The sequence below is a fragment of the Thermothelomyces heterothallicus genome (assembly GCF_042370625.1).
Source record: "Thermothelomyces heterothallicus CBS 202.75 unplaced genomic scaffold P884_scaffold_7, whole genome shotgun sequence".
Lineage (NCBI taxonomy): Eukaryota > Fungi > Ascomycota > Sordariomycetes > Sordariales > Chaetomiaceae > Thermothelomyces > Thermothelomyces heterothallicus.
The window spans coordinates 574,014-592,000 of NW_027192568.1; the positions used below are offsets into that span (position 1 = coordinate 574,014).

Sequence of the window (17,987 nt, forward strand, 5' to 3'; positions counted from 1 at the left end):
ATCTGCCAATAGTTATGTCTTCGAGTATAGGGAGTTGACTGGTAAATTTGGATACGCATTTGGACGTATATACTACCTATCTAGCTATATTGGCATGTCCGGGGGTTTTGGCCCTACCTATTGGGAGATAGGTGGTAGTTCTAAACTAATTAATTAGTACTAACCACTAGGTAGTAGAAATTTATAGAAATTAGTAGAAATTAAAGTCTTAGATATCCCTAGTGTTAGTATATAAGTAGGGTAACTAGGTAAGTAGGGTATAGGTTATACTAAATAATATAATAAAGGGAGAACTTATATAGTAATCTTCATTCTTAGTACTATTAAGGTTATATCTATTACTATTGCTATTAAGCTAACTATAATATATATTATAGGTATAGTAAGTACTCAAAAGTCTAGGACCGCCCCTACATTTCCTAGCCACCTACATTTTTACTACCAGACTTTAATATAGGATATCTTAATAGCTATAAATTGCATAGGAAAACTATTTACATTAGATAGTAGCCCTGTCTCTAAGCTTTAATATTTTATATACCACCCCCTAGCTTTTTTGACTACGGCTAGCCGACATGGCATTCCCTGGATTAGCTTGTCAATTAGCCCCTAATCAATAGCCTACCACGCCTCCCGTAGGCACTTGGTAAACTCTTCAATATCTAGCCTGTTCTGCCTTAAATTCCATAGATCTAGGAACATCGTATATAGCCTCTGTTTGAGAGCTACCTATACGTGTTCAATAGGGTTTAAATCAGGGCTATATACAGGCCATTCAATCTAGGAAATCTTCTACGCCAGGAGCCACTATTCGGTCGATTCGGATGTATAGATAGGAGCGTTGTCCTGTTGAAAATGCCAGGTCTTATCGTAACAAGGTAGAAGGCCCTCTTCTAGAGCCCTCTAGTACGACTAGGCTATATAGCTATGGCGTAGAGTGCTTAGATCCCTCTCTATAATGATAAGCTCACTCCGACCACCTACCTATATTGCCCCCTATACTATGATGGTAATATTTGCCCGTGTATAGTTCTTCAAGTTGATAAATCGGCGGTCGTACTTCTTAGAAGGAAAACGGAATACCTAGGCAGTTAGATTTGAAGTGTTATTCTAATAGGAACACTTATTAGAAAAGATAGTCTAAGATCATTAGAAATATCCAATAGAATAAGTATACTATATTTAACTTACTTGTATTAGTTTATCCGTCTTTCTAAGCTAATCATATACAAAGTTATACCGATCTTTCGCTACCTCCTTTGACAAGGGAATCCTCCTTTTGGCACGCCATTTCCGTAGGCTCGGAGGCATCGTCGAATAGTTAAAGGTGATACTTTCTTCCTAACCGCATTGATCAGAGCCTTCCGTGCTAGGCGTCGATTTTTCTTGACCATCAAAAGGATATACCGTTTTTCCGAACGCGAAAGAACCTCTAGACGGCCACTTCGAGGTCGGGAGTCAAAAGTGTGGTTAGATTTCCATAGTTTAATTACGTGGTAGATGGCATATAGAGATACGCCAAAGAGGGTTACTAGGGATCGCTCGCTTTAGCTAGTAGCTGCAAGGCTGTAAATAACCATTCGAATATATAGGCTTAATTCCTAGTTTGGCTGGTGGTTTGCCATCAATTTGCGTATAAAATCGTGTAGATTGAGGGCTATATCGTTGAATTATAGGATGTTGAAGAAAAGGTAGGATACGCGTAGGTGTCGCGAAACGCGTTTAAGTAGGTAGGGTGGTCTGGGATTTTTGACCCCTGATTGTAAATATAATTAAAAACGTATTATTAGGTATAATATAAGTATAGGTAATAGAGTATTTATATAAGAGCTAGGGGTAGTTAGATATATAAGGGAAGGAGAGTTAGTTAAAGGATAAAGTAAAAAGAGCTAAGAAAGGAAAAGAGTATTTATAGACATTTAGATAGGGGGGAATAAGAGAGTAGGTAGAACCTAAATAAACTAACTATCTAATATATAACTTACTAGTATATATAGGTTATATTGCTATAGTAATATAGGATAGGTCTACCTAGTAACTAGCGAAAGAAAAGAGGGGTTATATTATAGGCCTAGGGTTTCCCTAGGGTAAATAATACTAGGCTTTTACCTAGTAACAGACTAGACCTACTTAGCCTACCTATTAAGCACGTACCATTGGTTTATAAGATGTTAATATTATTTATAGGACTCGTGCTTAGGCTCTAACCTAGAGCCTAACCTAGAGCCTAATTAAGCCCTAACTAGGGAATGTAAGTACCTACTATATAAGGGGTACTCCTCTATATAATACCTATACTTATACTTTTATCTATCTATAATATAGTTAAATAAAATATTATACGCCTATATATAGTAGTTATAAGGCTAATATACTATATTTCAACTACCCTCTTGTTAGGTAGTAGCTTACATAAGAAAGTAATTAATAATATAATTATAATAGATATAAAGGTATATATAAATTTAAGCTTACTAGAATTATAGGAACTTGTTTACTCTCTCTAAGTAGTAGTAGTATAATAGAACACTATAATTAATACCTTCTAGGTATCTTAGATCTAATCTATCCTAACCTTTAATTTGGCTAGGATATTTCCTAAAGTCTAGCAGCCTTAATAGAAGCGACTCCTAACTAAATAATCTTTTAATAGCTAGAAAGAACTCTTTATAGTCTATAGGTATATCATAGAATATATCCTTATAATAAATAAAGATTTTAATACTTTTAACTATATAATTAATAGTTCTTTATTTAAGGGAAACTATATAATAAGTTTAAATTTAAGCTAGAGCCTACTATATATTAATAGGCCTAGTAGCTAGATATAACCTAACTTAGTTTCTCTAATACCTTAAGAGTATTTCTTATAACCCTTATAAGAATATAACTACCCTACTAGAGCTTAAACTTGTATAATAGAGGGATAATAAGCTATTATCTACCTTTATTATTTAATTTAAAGTAAAACCCTTAAAGAAGATAGATAGCCTTCTTTTAAATAATAAGATAGCCTTAATCAAATCATAATAATACCTCTCTCTAAAATTTAAATATATAGCTATAGGATTAGAGATTCTCTAGGATAACTATATAATAGTAATAGAGAAATATTATAACTTTGAGGTTTTCTAGTTAGATATTATAAAATTAATAGATATAGAGATACTAGGTAGTATATAAACTATAAAGAGAGAAGATAATAAGTAGAGATATACTAATAATAATAATTAGGTTAATATAAATTATTATTATTATTATTATTATTATTATTAATCCTATACTATTATACTAATAAGTATACCAGAGCCTCTCTAGTTATATACAAAGGAAACCGTGCCTAATAGGCCGGGTAAAAACCTCTATCCCGCCTCTAACGCCTAGTCCGGAATACTAATACATTACAAAGAAAGGAGAAGTAACTAAAATAGCCCTATAGAGGCCTTCCCTCCCGGTCTAGCCTCCTTATAAGGCAGTATTCCAGGAGCCTCCCTAGGTCTATTAGCTATTATAGAACCCTCCTTGCCAAACGATGGTTATAGGCTCCTATACCCTATAAGACGAGGTCTAGGTCCCCTTACGACTATATTTCCTAGGATTCCTACGTTCGGTTTCTTAGTAGGTTTAGGCACTATACGACTAGGTGCTTAATAGTCTCCTTCCCCTGGCTGTAGGTATAGTAGGGGGTACTAACCCCTAGGACTTAAACCTTAAAAAGGAAGTTATAGAGGCTAATAGCCCCTATATAGGCCTATACTAGTAGGGAGCTCTAGGCCTTCATTAGGCCCTAGTACCTTTATAGGCCTTCCCCTATAAAAACTAGGTATAGGGGGTCCTTGTCTAATATACGCTATATCCTCCTACCGGCTTGGTTAGCCCTCTAGCGGTTGCTCTAGCTTACTACTATAGCTAATTCTATAGCCTATAGCCTTCTTTGTAAGGTCTAAAGGGGGGGTCGACCCTCTCTATAGCCCTCCTAAACCTATTACCAGACTATTGATCTTACTACCTCTAGGGCTATAGGCCTCGGCTCCTAGCCCCTTGCCCTAGCCCTTCTCTTCTAGAACCTCTAGCTTAGCCTATTATAGGCCTGTTAGATAAGAGCTCTTATAAGGACCTAGGGGGCCCCTAGGCCTATCCTAGTCTATAAGAATGGCTAGTCGAGTTTGGCTTCGAAGTCAGCTAGCCTCTTATTAAGGTAAAGGTTAAGGGGTAGTACCTAGGCTTCCATTTCGAGGTACCAGATAGGGGTAGCCTTATAGGCCCTAGTAACTACCTAAAGGGCCCTATACTAGGCCTTTGATAGTTCCCTAGTAAGGCCTTCTGGCTTGCCCCCTAGCTTAGTAGGCTTATAGAAGTTCAAGGCCCCGTAAGTTAGAGCGCTATAGATATACTTAGTATAGACCTTATAGGCCTATAGTAGGCTAGGGCCCTAGGTCTTTATAGTAAGCCTAGTTAGGGTAAACTCCTAGGTTTCTAGCTTCTTAGCTACCTTTATATAATAGAGGCCTTATTATAGCCTCTAGTCTAGCTAGACCCCTAGGAATTTAGCTAACTTCGAAGGGGCTATAGTAATAGTACCCTCTCTAGGCTATAGGAGCTCTAGTAATTGTGACTACTATTTCTAGCCCCTGTTAAAGTAGATAAGTTTGTACTTTTCTAGGGCAAAGGCTATACCCTAGGTCCTTACCTACTATAGGTAAGCCTTCTAAGCCCTCTATAGCTAATCGTTATAGGCCTCTTTAGCCCTTCTAAAGGCTAGAAGGTTAGTATTATTAGTAAAGCCTATTAAGCTGACTATAGGGCTGGCCTAGTAAATGGCCTAGTAGAGGGAGGCTATATAGAGGATAAATAGTATAGGGGAGAGGGGTAACCCTTAGGGGACCCTAGCCCTAATCGCTATATCCTCTGTTTCCTAGCTATTAAAGTAAAGGATAGCTACCCTATCCTATAGCTACTCCCTAACCTAGACTACTAACCACTTTAGGAAGCCCTAGCTCTATAAAGTGGTTAGTAGCTAGGTATAGTTAATAGTGTCAAAAGCCCCTAAGATATCGAGCTATAGGAGGGAGGTAGCTACCTTATACCTCTAAGCCTCCTAAACCTAGGTTATAATAAGCTAAATAGCTAGTTTAGTAGACCTATATTCCCGGTTACCTATCTACTTGGCTAGGAGAAGCCTATAGGCCTCTATGACGGCCGTTACCTTCTAGGCGACTATAGCCTCTAATACCTTACCTACTATTAGTAGGAGCACTATAGGCCTATAGCTACCTAGGGTAAAGTAGGCCTATAGGGGTTTACTAGGCTTATAGAGGACTACTATCTTAGCCCTTTTAAACTAGGCTAGGAAATAGCTAAGCCGTAAGCTCTCTAAGGCTAGTATAGCTAGTATCTAGTAGAGCGGCTACCTATAGGCCTTTAGTAGGCCTATAGGGAGGAGGTCCTCCCCTAGGGCCTTCTATAGGGCTACTCTAGCTAGTACTACCCTGATATCGCCTACCGTAACCTCCTAGCTTATTTCGGTATCCTAGCTTATTTCGAACTTCGGCTCCTAGTAGTCATTTAGGTCTAGGTTATTAATATCTAATAGGTCTACTTCTAGGTTTAGAAAGAACTTATTAGCTAGAGCCCTAGCCTTCTATTAGTAGGTTATAAGCCCTCCTTTAAAGGCTAGGAGCTTTAGAAGGTTAGCTAGTAGGTAGCTTTATAACCTTACCTACTACTCTAGCCTCTATAGTAGGTCTAGCTAGTTAATTACCTCCTATAGTATAGCTCTCTAACTCTTAGTCTTCGTAGCTATAATAGTCTTAGCCTAGTCCTATAGGGCCTACCAAAGTACCTCCTATATATAGGGGTTTAGGGTACCCCTATAGGCCCTCTCTACCTCCTTAGCCCTCTTCTAGGCCTCCTAAACCTCCTTTGTCTACTATCAAGCTCGTTTACTACCTATACTAGCCTTCTTTACCAGAGCCAAGACCGTAGCTATCTCCTCAAGGGCCTCTATAAGCCTGTCGAAGGCCTATAGAAACTCCTCTAGGTCCTAGAAGACAGGCCCGGCTAGGGCTAATACCTACCTACTAAGCTAGAGTAGGAGGTAGGCTACCTCGGCCCGTATAATCTCCTTATCTAGGCTCTTCTAGTCCTACCCTTTACTAGCTAGTACGGACCTATTAGTCCCTTAGAAGGAGATATTTAGGGCCTATAGGTAGTAGTTAGATTTCCTATATTCTATAATATCCCTATAGGTCGCCTCTAGCCTAGCCGAGGCCTAGAGTAGGTCTATTATAGAAGGCTAGCTACGTTAGTCCCCTTAGGGGGCCCTAGTAACTTAGCTATATAGCATTTATAGGTTAAGGTCTTACTAGTCTATAAGGCTAAGGAGGTCCCTAGCCCCTAGGCTAAGCCTATCAAACAGGTCCTAGACTAGGTAATAGAGGTTAAAGTTACCTATAAGAACTAGGGGGTAGGTTAGCTAAGGTAGGGCTAGTAGGTCTTATAAAAGGGCCTGTTTACCCTTACTATTATAGACTAACTAGAGTTTAAACCCCCTCTCTCCTAGGGTTAGAAAGGTTACCCTATACTAGTTCTCCTTTACTAAATAGTCCTACTAGCTAACTAGGAACTGTTTAGTTACTAGAATAGCCGCCTTACCCTTAGGCTTATAGACTAGGTAGTATTTTAAAGCCTAGGGGTAATATATTAACCCTATAAACTAGTTAATCTATAGTTCCTAGATAGCTAGTAGGTTATATTTAGCCTCCTCTAATAGGACCTTAAGGGCCTATTTATTACCTTAGGTATTCTATTAAAGGATCTTAATTTATATTTAAGGTAGCTAGAGTAGAGGATAAAGGTATAGTAGTAATAGGCTCTATAGCTATTACCCCCTTAACTAGTTATAAGAGGGAGGGGGCTCTAGGCTATAGAAAGGAGATATAGGTCTATTAGGCATTAAACAAGGTACTCCTAGCTACCTATTAGGCTAGGATAGGCCTCCTATAGGGGTGTTTAGCCTCGGTTTAGTAGTAGTTATTATCTTCTAGCTAGCTAATAAACTCGAAGGCTACCTTCTAGTATAGTTATTCTATTAGTTAGAAGGTCTAGGGTCTATACTAGTAGGCCTCTTTAGCCCTCTCCTAGGCTTTGACTTTCTTTAGGTAGCCCCTATACTAGGCGGTATAAGGGCCCCTATAGGCTATATACCTATAAAGGAGTTAGCTAGAGTAGGTAGGGCACTAGGCCTCCCTAATCTTCCCTCCCTCCCTATAGGCCTTTATACTATAATGGCTATAATAGGCTAGCTACTAGTAGTACTACTAGGTATAGCTAAAGCCCTAATACTTATAGTACTACCTTAGCTCTAGAGTATCCTAGTAGGGTTTGTAGTCTAGTACCTAGGCATCCTAGACTATACCCTTGTTATAGGCCTTCTAGGCCTCTTCAAAGTCCTATAAGCCTAGGAGTACTATAGCCTACTTCCTTTATAGGCTCTTTAGCAGCTAGAACTTGACTATTTCGATTAAGTATAGACCTATAGCCCCCTTAAAGTCTTATTTACTAACCCCCTATAGCTCCTCCTTCCGGACTCCTTTAGCTAGGACTATATAGGCCCTACTAACCTCTCTAGCCTCCTCTCTAAAGGCTATAACCACCTATCGCTTATTAGCCGAATACTAATCCTTAGTAGCCTTATCCTTAAAGACTATTACTATATCCCTACTTAGGAGCTTCCTAGCCGTAATAGCTCCCTAGTAGCTAAAGGCTCTATTAATTACTTAGACTATCTTAGCTAGGGTTTAGGCTTTAAGGTCTTCCTATAGGCTCGCATTCCATATTATAACCTCCTACAAGGCCTGTAGTGGTATTGCCTTAGCCGACGGTAGGCCTCCTTAGGGGCCTATTACCCCTTGTTACAGCCCTATAGCTACCTATACCTAGGTAAGGTAGGGGGTAGCCTTAAGGGCTTCTTTAAGCCCCTTTTTAACTTCCTTAGCTATAAGTTCCTATAGGTTTAGAACTAGGCCTATAATAGTAGTTATAAGGCCCTATAAGAGCCTATTAGCAAGGTCCTATACCTTACCCTATTTAGGGCTTAGTATAAGGTCAACTAGTTATATAATAAGACCCCTTAGCTCCTTAATATCTAGGGTAGGGCAGGCCTATAGTAGGCCCCCCTTTGATTAGCCCAAAGCTATAGGCCTCCCTACTTAGTAGCTTAGTGGTAGGCTTTAAATCGACGTTACGTTTAGGGGTGCTAGGTAGTCTATACGGTGAAAATTTTGATAGTTGTACGAGGTATGGTCAGATTATAGTTAGGTCTGGTTCCTATGCCTTCGATGCCTGTTATACACCTGCCACGGCTTGTACGCGGTTGAAAGTGGTACTGTTAGATAGTGTTTTTCGAGAGCTTTCCAGCGATAGTAGTTCTGTGTGTTTTGGTGGGGTATTTGCAAAGATATATACTAGAGGTTTTTTATAGAAAATATTCCTCTAAAATACTAGGTTAGTAATTTAAAGGAGGACTTCCTAGCCTTATATATTAATATTATTACTCTTGCTATACTTAACTAGGAGCTTATTAATAAAAGTAAAGATTAATAGATAAAGAAGATTAAGAAGTACTTTAGCTATACTAAGGTACTAATAATATAGGAGATTTAGGAATAATATATAGTACTATATAGAGTTATAGGCTTTATTAAGTTAGTCTAGAAGGAATATAAAATAGATAAGAGCTTATTTAAGTAATTAGGACTTGTTTAAGTTAATAGATAGATATAATACTAAGGAAATTATCATTAGATTAAATCGAACTATACTACTTAGCTATTTTGCTATTAGAATTATTAGTACCTAGATATTTCTCCTATTTAGGGGTAAATTAGGTAGCGGTTTAGGTAGAGATTTAGCTATACTAGCAGGGTAGCTATATAAGTAGGGTATAGATTATATTAGGGGTACTACTAGGCTTTAGGGAATATCCTAGCTAAGTTAGGGGTTAGAATATATTAAGCTTAGGATATCTAGAGGGTATTAATTATTATATTCTACTATATTATTATTAATTAGAGAGAGTATATAAGTTCCTATACCTCTATAAAACTTAATAGTAGGTATATCCTAAGGTCTATTATAATTATATTATTATTTACTCCCCTAGGAAGGCTATTACTATTTAAAGATAGTTAAAATATAATATATTAGCCTTATAGCTATTATAGATAAATATATAATATTCTATTTAACTACTTTAGAGGAAGAGAAGTAAAGAGCAGGTATAGGAGTTATAAGGAAGGATACTCCTTATATAATAGGTATATATATATACTTTAGTTAAACACCTGGCGCACCACCCTACACCTGGATCACCCATCCCAACCTACCTAAAAAACACACGAAACTACCATCGCTAGAAAGCTCGCGAGAAACGCTATCCAACGGTACCACTCTCAACCACGCACGAGCTGTTACAGCTGTACGACGGGCATCGCGAGCATAAAAGCCGAACCTGACCGCAACCCGACCACACCTCATACGACCGTCAAAATTTTCACCGTATAGACCACCTAGCGCCCCTATATACGACATCGATTTAAGGCCTAACGCCAAGCCACTAAGTAGGGAGGCCTATAGCTTCGAGCCAATCAAAGGGGGGCCTACTATAGGCCTGCCCTACCCTAGATATCGAGGAGCTAAGGGGTCTAGTCATGTAACTAGTCGACCTTATACTAAGCCCTAAATAGGGCAAGGCATAGGACCTTGCCGATAGGCTCTTACTAGGCCTTATGACTACTATTATAGGCCTAATTCCAAATATATAGGAAATTATAGCCGAGGAAGTTAGAAAGGGGCTTAAAGAAGCCTTTAAGGCTACCCCCTGCCCTACCTAGGCGTAGGTAGCTATAGGGCTATAATAGGGGGTGATAGGCCCCTAAGGAGGCCTACTGTCAGCTAAGGTAATGCCGTTATAAGCCTTATAGGAGGTTATAATATAGAATGCGAGCCTATAGGAGGACCTTAAAGCCCGAACCCTGGCTAAGATAGTCTAAGTAGTTAACGGAGCTTCTAACTACTAGGGAGCTGTTACGGCTAGGAAGCTCCTAAGTAGGGATATAGTAGTAGTCTTTAAGGATAAGGCTACTAAGGATTAGTATTCGGCTAATAAGCGATAGGTAGCTATAGCCTTTAGAGAGGAGGCTAGGGAGGTTAGTAGGGCCTATATAGTCCTAGTTAAAGGAATTCGGAAGGAAGAGCTATAGGGGGTTAATAAATAAGACTTTAAGGGGGCTATAGGCCTATACTTAATCGAAATAGTCAAATTCTGGCTACCAAAGAGCCTATAAAGGAAGTAGGCCATGGTGCTCCTAGGCTTATAGGACCTTAAAGAGGCCCGGAAGGCCTATAACGAGGGCGTAGTCTAGGACGCCTAGGTACTAGACTATAAACTTTACTAGGATACTCTAGAGCTAAGGTAGTACTATAGGTATTAGAGCTTTGGCTATACCTAATAGTATTATTAGTAGCCGGCCTATTATAGCTATTATAGTGTAAAGGCCTATAGGGAGGGAGGGAAGACTAGGGAGGCCTAATACCCTACCTACTCTAACTAACTCCCTTATAGATATATAGCCTATAGTAGCCCCTATATAGCCTAGTATAGGGGCTACCTAAAGAAAGTTAAAGCCTAGGAGAGGGCTAAGGAGGCCTATTAGTATAGACCCTAGACCTTCTAACCACTAGAGTAACTATACTAGAAGGTAACCTTTAAGTTTAATAGCTAGTTAGAAGATAATAACTACTACTAAACTAGGGCTAAATGCCCCTATAGAAGGCCTACTCTAGCCTAGTAGGCGGCTAGAAACGCCTTATCTGATGCCCGATAGACCTATATCTCCTTACTATAGCCTAGAGCCCCCTCATAGGGGGTAATAGCTATTAAGCCTACTACTACCGTGCCCCTACCCTCTGCTCTAGCTACCTCGAATATAAATTAAGATCCTCTAGTAGAATACCTAAGGAAACAAATAGGCCCTCGAGGTCCTATTAGAGGAGGCTAAATATAATCTATTAGCTATCTAGGAACTATAGATTAACTAGTTTATAGGGTTAATATACTGCCCCTAGGCCTCGAAATACTACCTAGTTTATAAGCCTAAGGGCAAGGTAGCCATTCTAGTGGCTAAACGGTTCCTAGTTAGCTAGTAGGACTATTTAGTAGAGGAGAACTAATATAGGGTAACCTTTCCGACCCTAGGAGAGAAGGGGTTCAAACTCTAGTTAGTCTATAATAGCAAGGGTAAACAGGCCCTTTCATAGGACCTACTAGCCCTACCTTAGCTAACCTACCCCCTAGTTCTTATAGGCGACTTTAACCTTTACTACCTAGTCTAGGACCTATTTAATAGGCTTAGCCTAGGGGCTAGGGACCTCCTTAGCCTTATAGACTAGTAGGACCTTAACCTATAAATACTATATAGCTAGGTTACTAGGGCCCCCTAAGGGGACTAACGTAGCTAGCCTTCTATAATAGACTTATTCTAGGCCTCGGCTAGGCTAGAAATAACCTATAGGGATATCGTAGAACGTAGGAAATCCGACTACTACCTATAGGCCCTAAACGTCTCCCTCTAGGGGACTAATAGGCCTATACTAGCTAGTAAAGGGTAGGATTAGAAGAGCCTAGATAAGGAAGTCATATAGGCTAAGGTAGCCTACCTCCTACTCCGGCTTAGTAGGTAGGTATCGGCCCTAGCTAGGCCCGTCTTCTAGGGCCTAGAGGAGCTTCTATAGGTCTTTAATAGGCTTATAAAGGCTCTTAAGGAGATAGCTACGGTCTCGGCTCTAGTAAAGAAGGCTAGTATAGGTAGTAAACGAGCTCGATAGTAGACGAAGGAGGTTCAGGAGGCTTAGAAGAGGGCTAAGGAGGCAAAGAGGGCCTATAGGGGCACCCTAAACCCCTATATATAGGAGGCACTTTAGTAGGCCCTATAGGACTAGGCTAAGACTATTACGGCTATAAAGACCAAGAGCTAGAGAGCTATACTATAGGAGGTAACTAACCAGCCGGACCTACTATAGAGGCTAGAGCGGTAGGTAAGGCTATAAAGCTACCTACCGGTCGACCCTCCGAAGCTCCTAGCCTTCGAAGGAGGGCTTATAACCTACTAATAGAAGGCTAGGGCACTAGCCGACAAGTTTTCCCGAACCCGGAAGTAGACCTGTCAGATATTAATAACCTAGATCTAAATGACTACTAGGAGCCAAAGTTCGAAATAAGCTAGGAGGTTATAGTAGGCGATGTTAGGGTAGTACTAGCTAGAGCGGCCCTATAGAAGGCCCTAAGGGAGGACCTCCTCCCTATAGGCCTCCTAAAGGCCTATAGGCAGCCGTTCTACCGGATACTAGCTATACTAGCCTCGGAGAGCTTATAGCTTAGCTATTTCCCGGCCCGGTTTAAAAGAGCCAAGATAGTAGTCCTCTATAAGCCTAGCAAACCCCTATAGGCCTACTTTACCCTAGGTAGCTATAGGCCTATAGCGCTCCTACTAATAGTAGGTAAGGTACTAGAGGCTATAGTAGCCTAGAAGGTAATGGCCGTCGTAGAGGCCTATAGGCTTCTCCCGGCCGAGCAGATAGGCAACTAGGAATATAGGTCTACTAAACTAGCTATTTAGCTTATTATAACCTAGGTCTAGGAGGCTTAGAAGTATAAGGTAGCTACCTCCCTCCTATAGCTTAATATCTTAGGGGCTTTCGATATTATTAACTATACCTAGCTATTAGCTACTTTATAGAGCTAGGGCTTCTTAAAGTGGTTAGTAGTCTAGGTTAGGGAGTAGCTATAGGATAGGGTAGCTATCCTTTACTTCGATAGCTAGGAAATAGAGGATATAGTAGTAAGGGCTAGGGTCCCTTAGGGGTTACCCCTCTCCTTTATACTATTTATCCTTTATATAGCCTCCCTTTACTAGGCTATTTACTAGGCTAGTCCTATAGTTAGTTTGGTAGGCTTTACTAACAATACTAACCTTCTAGCCTTTAAGAGGGCCGAGGAGGTCTATAACAATTAGCTATAGAAGGCCTAGAAGACCTACCTATAGTAGGTAAAGACCCGGGGTATAGCCTTTGCCCTAGAAAAGTATAAACTTATCTACTTTAATAGGGGCCGAAAACAGTAGTCGTAACCACTAGAGCTCCTATAGCCCGGAGGGGGTATTACCACTATAGCCCTATCGAAGTTAGCTAGATTCCTAGGGGTCTAGCTAGACTAGAGGCTATAGTAGGGCCCCTACTATATAAAGGTAGCTAAGAAGCTAGAAACCTAGGAGTTTACCCTAACTAGGCTTACTACGAAGACCTAGGGCCCTAGCCTACTATAGGCCTATAAGGTCTATACCAAGTGTATCTATAGCGCCCTAGCTTATAAGGCCTTAAACTTCTATAAGCCTACTAAGCTAGAGGGCAAGCCGGAAGGCCCCGCTAGGGAACTATTAAAGGCCTAATATAAGGCCCTTCGAGTAGTTACTAGGGCCTATAAGGCTACCCCTATCTAGTGCCTCGAAACGGAAGCCTAGGTACTACCCCTTAACCTCTATCTTAATAAGAGGCTAGCCAACTTCGAAGCTAAACTCGATCAGCCGCTCTTATAGGCTAAGGCAGGTCTAGGGGCCCCCTAGGTCCCTACGAGGGCTCTTATCTAACAGGCCTATAATAGGCTCAGCCAGAGGTTCTAGAAGAGAAGGGCCGGGGTAAGGGGCTAGGAGCCGAAGCCTACGGCCCTAGAGGTAGTAAGGTCGACAGTCCGGTAGTAGGTTTAGGAGGGCTATAGAGGGGGTTAACCCCCCCTATAGACCCTATAGAGGAGGCTACAGGCTACGGAACTAGCCGTAGTAGCTAGCTAGAGCAACCGCTAGAGGGCTAACTAAGCCAGTAAGAGGATATAGTATATATTAGACAAGGACCCCCTATGCCTAGTTTTTACAGGGGAAGGCCTATAAAGGCACTAGGGCCTAACGAAGGCCTAGAGCTCCCTATTAGTATAGGCCTATATAGGGGCTATTAGCCTCTGTGACTTCCTATTTAGGGTTTAAGTCCTAGGGGTCAGTACCCCCTACTATGCCTATAGCCAAGGGAGGGAGACTGTCGAGCACCTTGTTGTTTGGTGCCCGAACCTACTAAGAAGCCGAACGTAGGAATCCTAGGAAATATGGTCGTAAAGGGACCTAGACCTCGTTTTACGGGGTATAGGGGCCTATAACTATCGTTTGGCAAGGAGGGTTCTATAGTGGCTAATGGACCTAGGGAGGCTCCCGGAATACTACCTTACGAGGAGGCTAGACCGGGAGGCAAGGCCTCTTTAGGGCTATACTAGCTACTTCTCCTTTTCTCTGTAGTGTATTAGTATTCTAGATTGGGCGTTAAAGGAGGGATAGAGGTTTTTATCCGGCCTATTAGGTATAGTTTCCTTTGTATATAACTAGAGAGGCTCTGGTATGCTTATTAGTATAGCGGTGTAGGATTAATAATAATAATAATAATACTTTAGTTAAAGCCTGGTTAGGCTCTAGGTTAGGGCTTAACTAGGTTCTAATGGTATACCCTATAAATGCTCTATAAATGCCTTATAAACTAACTATTTATACTTAGTTAGGTTAAGTAGGTCTAGTTTAAGACTGGTTAGTCTAGTCTATTACTAGGTAAAGCCTAATAATTAGCCTAGGTAGAGCCTAGGCTTATAATATATAGTTACCTTCCTTTCCCTCCTTATAGTAGTTAAATAAAATATTATATACTTATTTATAATAGCTATAAGGCTAGAATATTATAAGTACCTAAAATAAAGTTATTCTTATAAGGCCTATAGATAGGCCTTTCAAAGGAAGTAAATTATAATAAATATACCTAATCTATATATACTTAATAATAGGTTATAAAGGGCCTATATTTAGTACTAATAGGTATATTAGACTAGGGTAGGAAGCTCTTAGTATAACTAGAGGGATATAAGGTATAGATTTGTTTTTCTAGTTCCAAATAAGTTATAATATATATAGTAGATATAACTAGGGGGTGCCTATCTAGGAGGTACTAGGGGAGATAAGGACTATAGATATTTTTTATAGGATAGAATAATAATAATAACGGTAATAGGTACTATTATAGGCTTATTTATATAAAGATATAGTTATTCTTTCATTTATAAGTTTAGTTATCTTTTTCTAAGCAGGTAGACTCTTTTACATCTACCTAGAGGGGTATCGTCGTTATCATCTTTACATCTATCGCTACTATAGTCTAGAGGGCTAGACTTGTCTACTTACTATAACTACAAGTATATAGACGCCCTAGATAATTTTAAGCTAACGCTCCTCTCTATCTGACTAGATAGAGGTTTAGTTTTGAAAGTATATAACTACTATTAGGAGAGACTAGCACTAGTTTAATATTTCTACTAATAATAGATATAATTAGGGTATAGCTAGAGAGAGTAAGTAGCTAATTTAAAGTAGAAATAAACCTTCTATAGTTATATTCAAAAGAAATTATATTATATAAGCTAAAATAGGAACCCCTATCTCTCTGTTTCTATATAATTTAAAAATCTAAAACACTACAAAGAAAAGGATAAGTGGCTAGAATGGCCTAGTAGAGGCTTAGCCAAAGCTAGGCAAGGGCCTCTATAGCCCTAGCCTCTAAATCTAGCCTTCTTATAAGGCTATATACTCTAGGAGCCTCTCTATGTCTATTAGCTACTATAGAACCTTCCTTGCCAAGCGAAGGTTACAGGCTGCTAACCCTATAAAGTACATGTGAAAGTTTATAAACAAGTCTTCTCTATATTATTTATAACGTTTTGTGTAGCTTTTCTACAATAACCGCTAAGTCGGTGATGTCAACGCTCTGTTTTACTCCTAGCCTTCGGCACTGTACCTCGACTCTCTTGGCCTTCTCCCACTCCCTCCCAAGTACTACAATCACCGGAAACCCAATAAGGTCTGCATCAGTAAGCTTCCATGGCAGAGGTTTTTGGCGGTCGTCAAGCACGGGGTCCAAAAAACGCCTAGCGGAACCGGAAAGTCCATTTATCTGGTGATACACTTGCGTGGCATCGCTGTCGCTTGCGTCTTTGCCAGGTATCACGACGCATGAGTACGGCGCTATGGCCAATGGCCAATTTAAACCCGTTTTGTCAGCCAGGTATTCGGCAGCCGCGCCCATCACACGAGAAATGCCGATTCCGAAACACCCCATCTGCATAGGCGAAGGTTGTCCAGCAGGGGGCATGGTTGTCATGGCTCCCAAAGGCTCCGAGTATCTTGTGCCGAGGAAAAAAGCGTGACCTAGCTCCATTGCTCTTTCCACCTTTAGGCTCCCGGATGAACACTGAGGACACCGATCGCCGGTACGGATGCGCAAAATGTTAAGCGAGACGCTGCCGTTGCCGCTGCCCACCCCACGACAGGAAGAAATAGGCAGCGGCATTGATGGAGGACTCAGTGTTGCGGGCCAGCTTGAAATAGTGGGTGAAGGGCCACTCAGGCCATCGGCCAGCGACAATGGGAGACGACTGTCAATGACGTTGATTACCTCAGTAGCCGTTCTCGTCTGAGGGGCAATGGCGGCCGACCAGAAAGGCAGGGCATCCTCTACTGCCGTGTCAAGGTCCGGCACGACAGATTTCACCGCGGACATGTTGATGTCTCGATACGTCATCTCCCGCAGCTCTCCACCGCCGGACAGTTGGATCCACCTGGGGTACCAGACGTTCACGAGTTTAGTTCTGTCCTTGGTGATGCCTCGCCAGGTTTCAAACGAGCTGTCCGGGGCGACCTCGCTGGAAACAGCTGCATCGGCTATTTCCTCGTTTACCACGTAGTCGCAGTTGTTGCAGCTGACGACGTGATCTTCACCGAGCGGCGTGGGAAGGTGATACTCGTGACTCAGGTCACCTCCCATATCGCCAGAGCTGGCTTTGGCCGCCAGAACAGGCAGCTTCATGTCCGAAAAAAACTGGCTGTAGACGGAACGAACCTTGTGATACGTTTCAAGGGCTAACTCAACGGTGTTGTCGAAAGTGTATAGGTCCTTCATGACGAATTCTCGTCCACGGAGGAGGCCGTGGCGTGGGCGAAACTCATCCCGGTACTTGCGTGTGATCTGATACAACCGCAGAGGGAGCTCCTTGTACGACCGAACCGAGCGAGCTACCAGGGATGTGATCTCCTCCTCGTGCGTTGGGGCGAGGAGGTAGGCTATATCCCTGCGATCAGAAAATCTGAAGAGCTATGGGTGCAGCTGATGTTAGCACCGGCAGAGCACGTCAGGCAATGGCGTGCCGGTCCGAGTACGAACCTCTGATGCGACCTTGTCCAGGCGACCGCTTTTCTCCCATAGTGACTCCGCTGATATCGAGGACAGAGAGACTCTAGACGCCGCTGTCGGCCATTGGATTAAGACGCGTAAGCGGGGCGTGTCCGCTGCAACCATTGCAGAACGCCGAAGACTTACCTAGTGATCCCTCCATGTGGCTGGCAATCAGGCTCTCGACTTTATCTTGCACCCGGCGCCCCAATGGGAGCATGTGGAACATGCCGGCATTCGACTGGCGTAGGAAGCCAGCCCGAACCAGCTTTGAGTGGGCATCTTCGGACGCAGAAGCGGCAATTCCGCCGCTCGGGAACCACGCCTTCGAAAGGCGGGCCACCGCTGGGGGGACCATATCTCAGGCGCTGGTGCTAGGGCTGAGAGATTTCGCAGGTGCTTTCAACGAAGTTCGCTAGCAGGCCGCTGTGCAAAGCAGAGACATGGCGGCTGGGCTTTCTTTCTAGTTTCCTTTTCTTGCTTTTGGTGCTTTATGTCGCAGCGCGAATGGAGACCGAGAGTTGCGCGGCCTGGCTCCTCGTCGAAGTCCAAGCACTGGAGTAGAGCCTTCAATTATTTACGTCTGGAAACGCGGTGGCTTCTCTCAAGGCGAAGTACGGATT

General features: G+C 41.7%; 2 protein-coding genes across 2 annotated transcripts; both read right to left on the bottom strand.

The window, feature by feature from the left end:
- Window positions 1-447: 447 nt before the first annotated feature.
- P884DRAFT_322614 (uncharacterized protein) lies at window positions 448-1,547 on the bottom strand (the record flags this gene model as incomplete). The annotated part of the gene is given in 4 exon segments (XM_069445429.1): window positions 448-901; window positions 914-984; window positions 1,003-1,083; window positions 1,392-1,547. Coding segments are annotated over 4 exon segments (309 nt in total), but the record flags the coding sequence as incomplete, so codon positions are not given.
- Window positions 1,548-15,812: 14,265 nt separating this feature from the next.
- P884DRAFT_221050 (uncharacterized protein) lies at window positions 15,813-17,944 on the bottom strand. The gene is made up of 3 exons (XM_069439479.1): window positions 17,512-17,944; window positions 17,356-17,438; window positions 15,813-17,286 (listed from the first exon to the last, which is right to left on the bottom strand). The coding sequence occupies exons 1-3, from the start codon at window positions 17,720-17,722 to the stop codon at window positions 15,847-15,849; spliced, it is 1,734 nt and encodes a 577-aa protein (XP_069298821.1). The 5' UTR covers window positions 17,723-17,944; the 3' UTR covers window positions 15,813-15,846.
- Window positions 17,945-17,987: the final 43 nt, after the last annotated feature.

Bases quoted from the DNA above. Each gene is read 5' to 3' on its own strand.
- P884DRAFT_221050 (XM_069439479.1), bottom strand. From the start codon at position 17,722: ATGGTCCCCCCAGCGGTGGCCCGCCTTTCGAAGGCGTGGTTCCCGAGC. The intron at 17,439-17,511 runs GTAAGTCTTCGG...AATGGCCGACAG, and splicing joins CCACATGGAGGGATCACTAG to CGGCGTCTAGAGTCTCTCTG. The intron at 17,287-17,355 runs GTTCGTACTCGG...CTGCACCCATAG, and splicing joins TGGACAAGGTCGCATCAGAG to CTCTTCAGATTTTCTGATCG.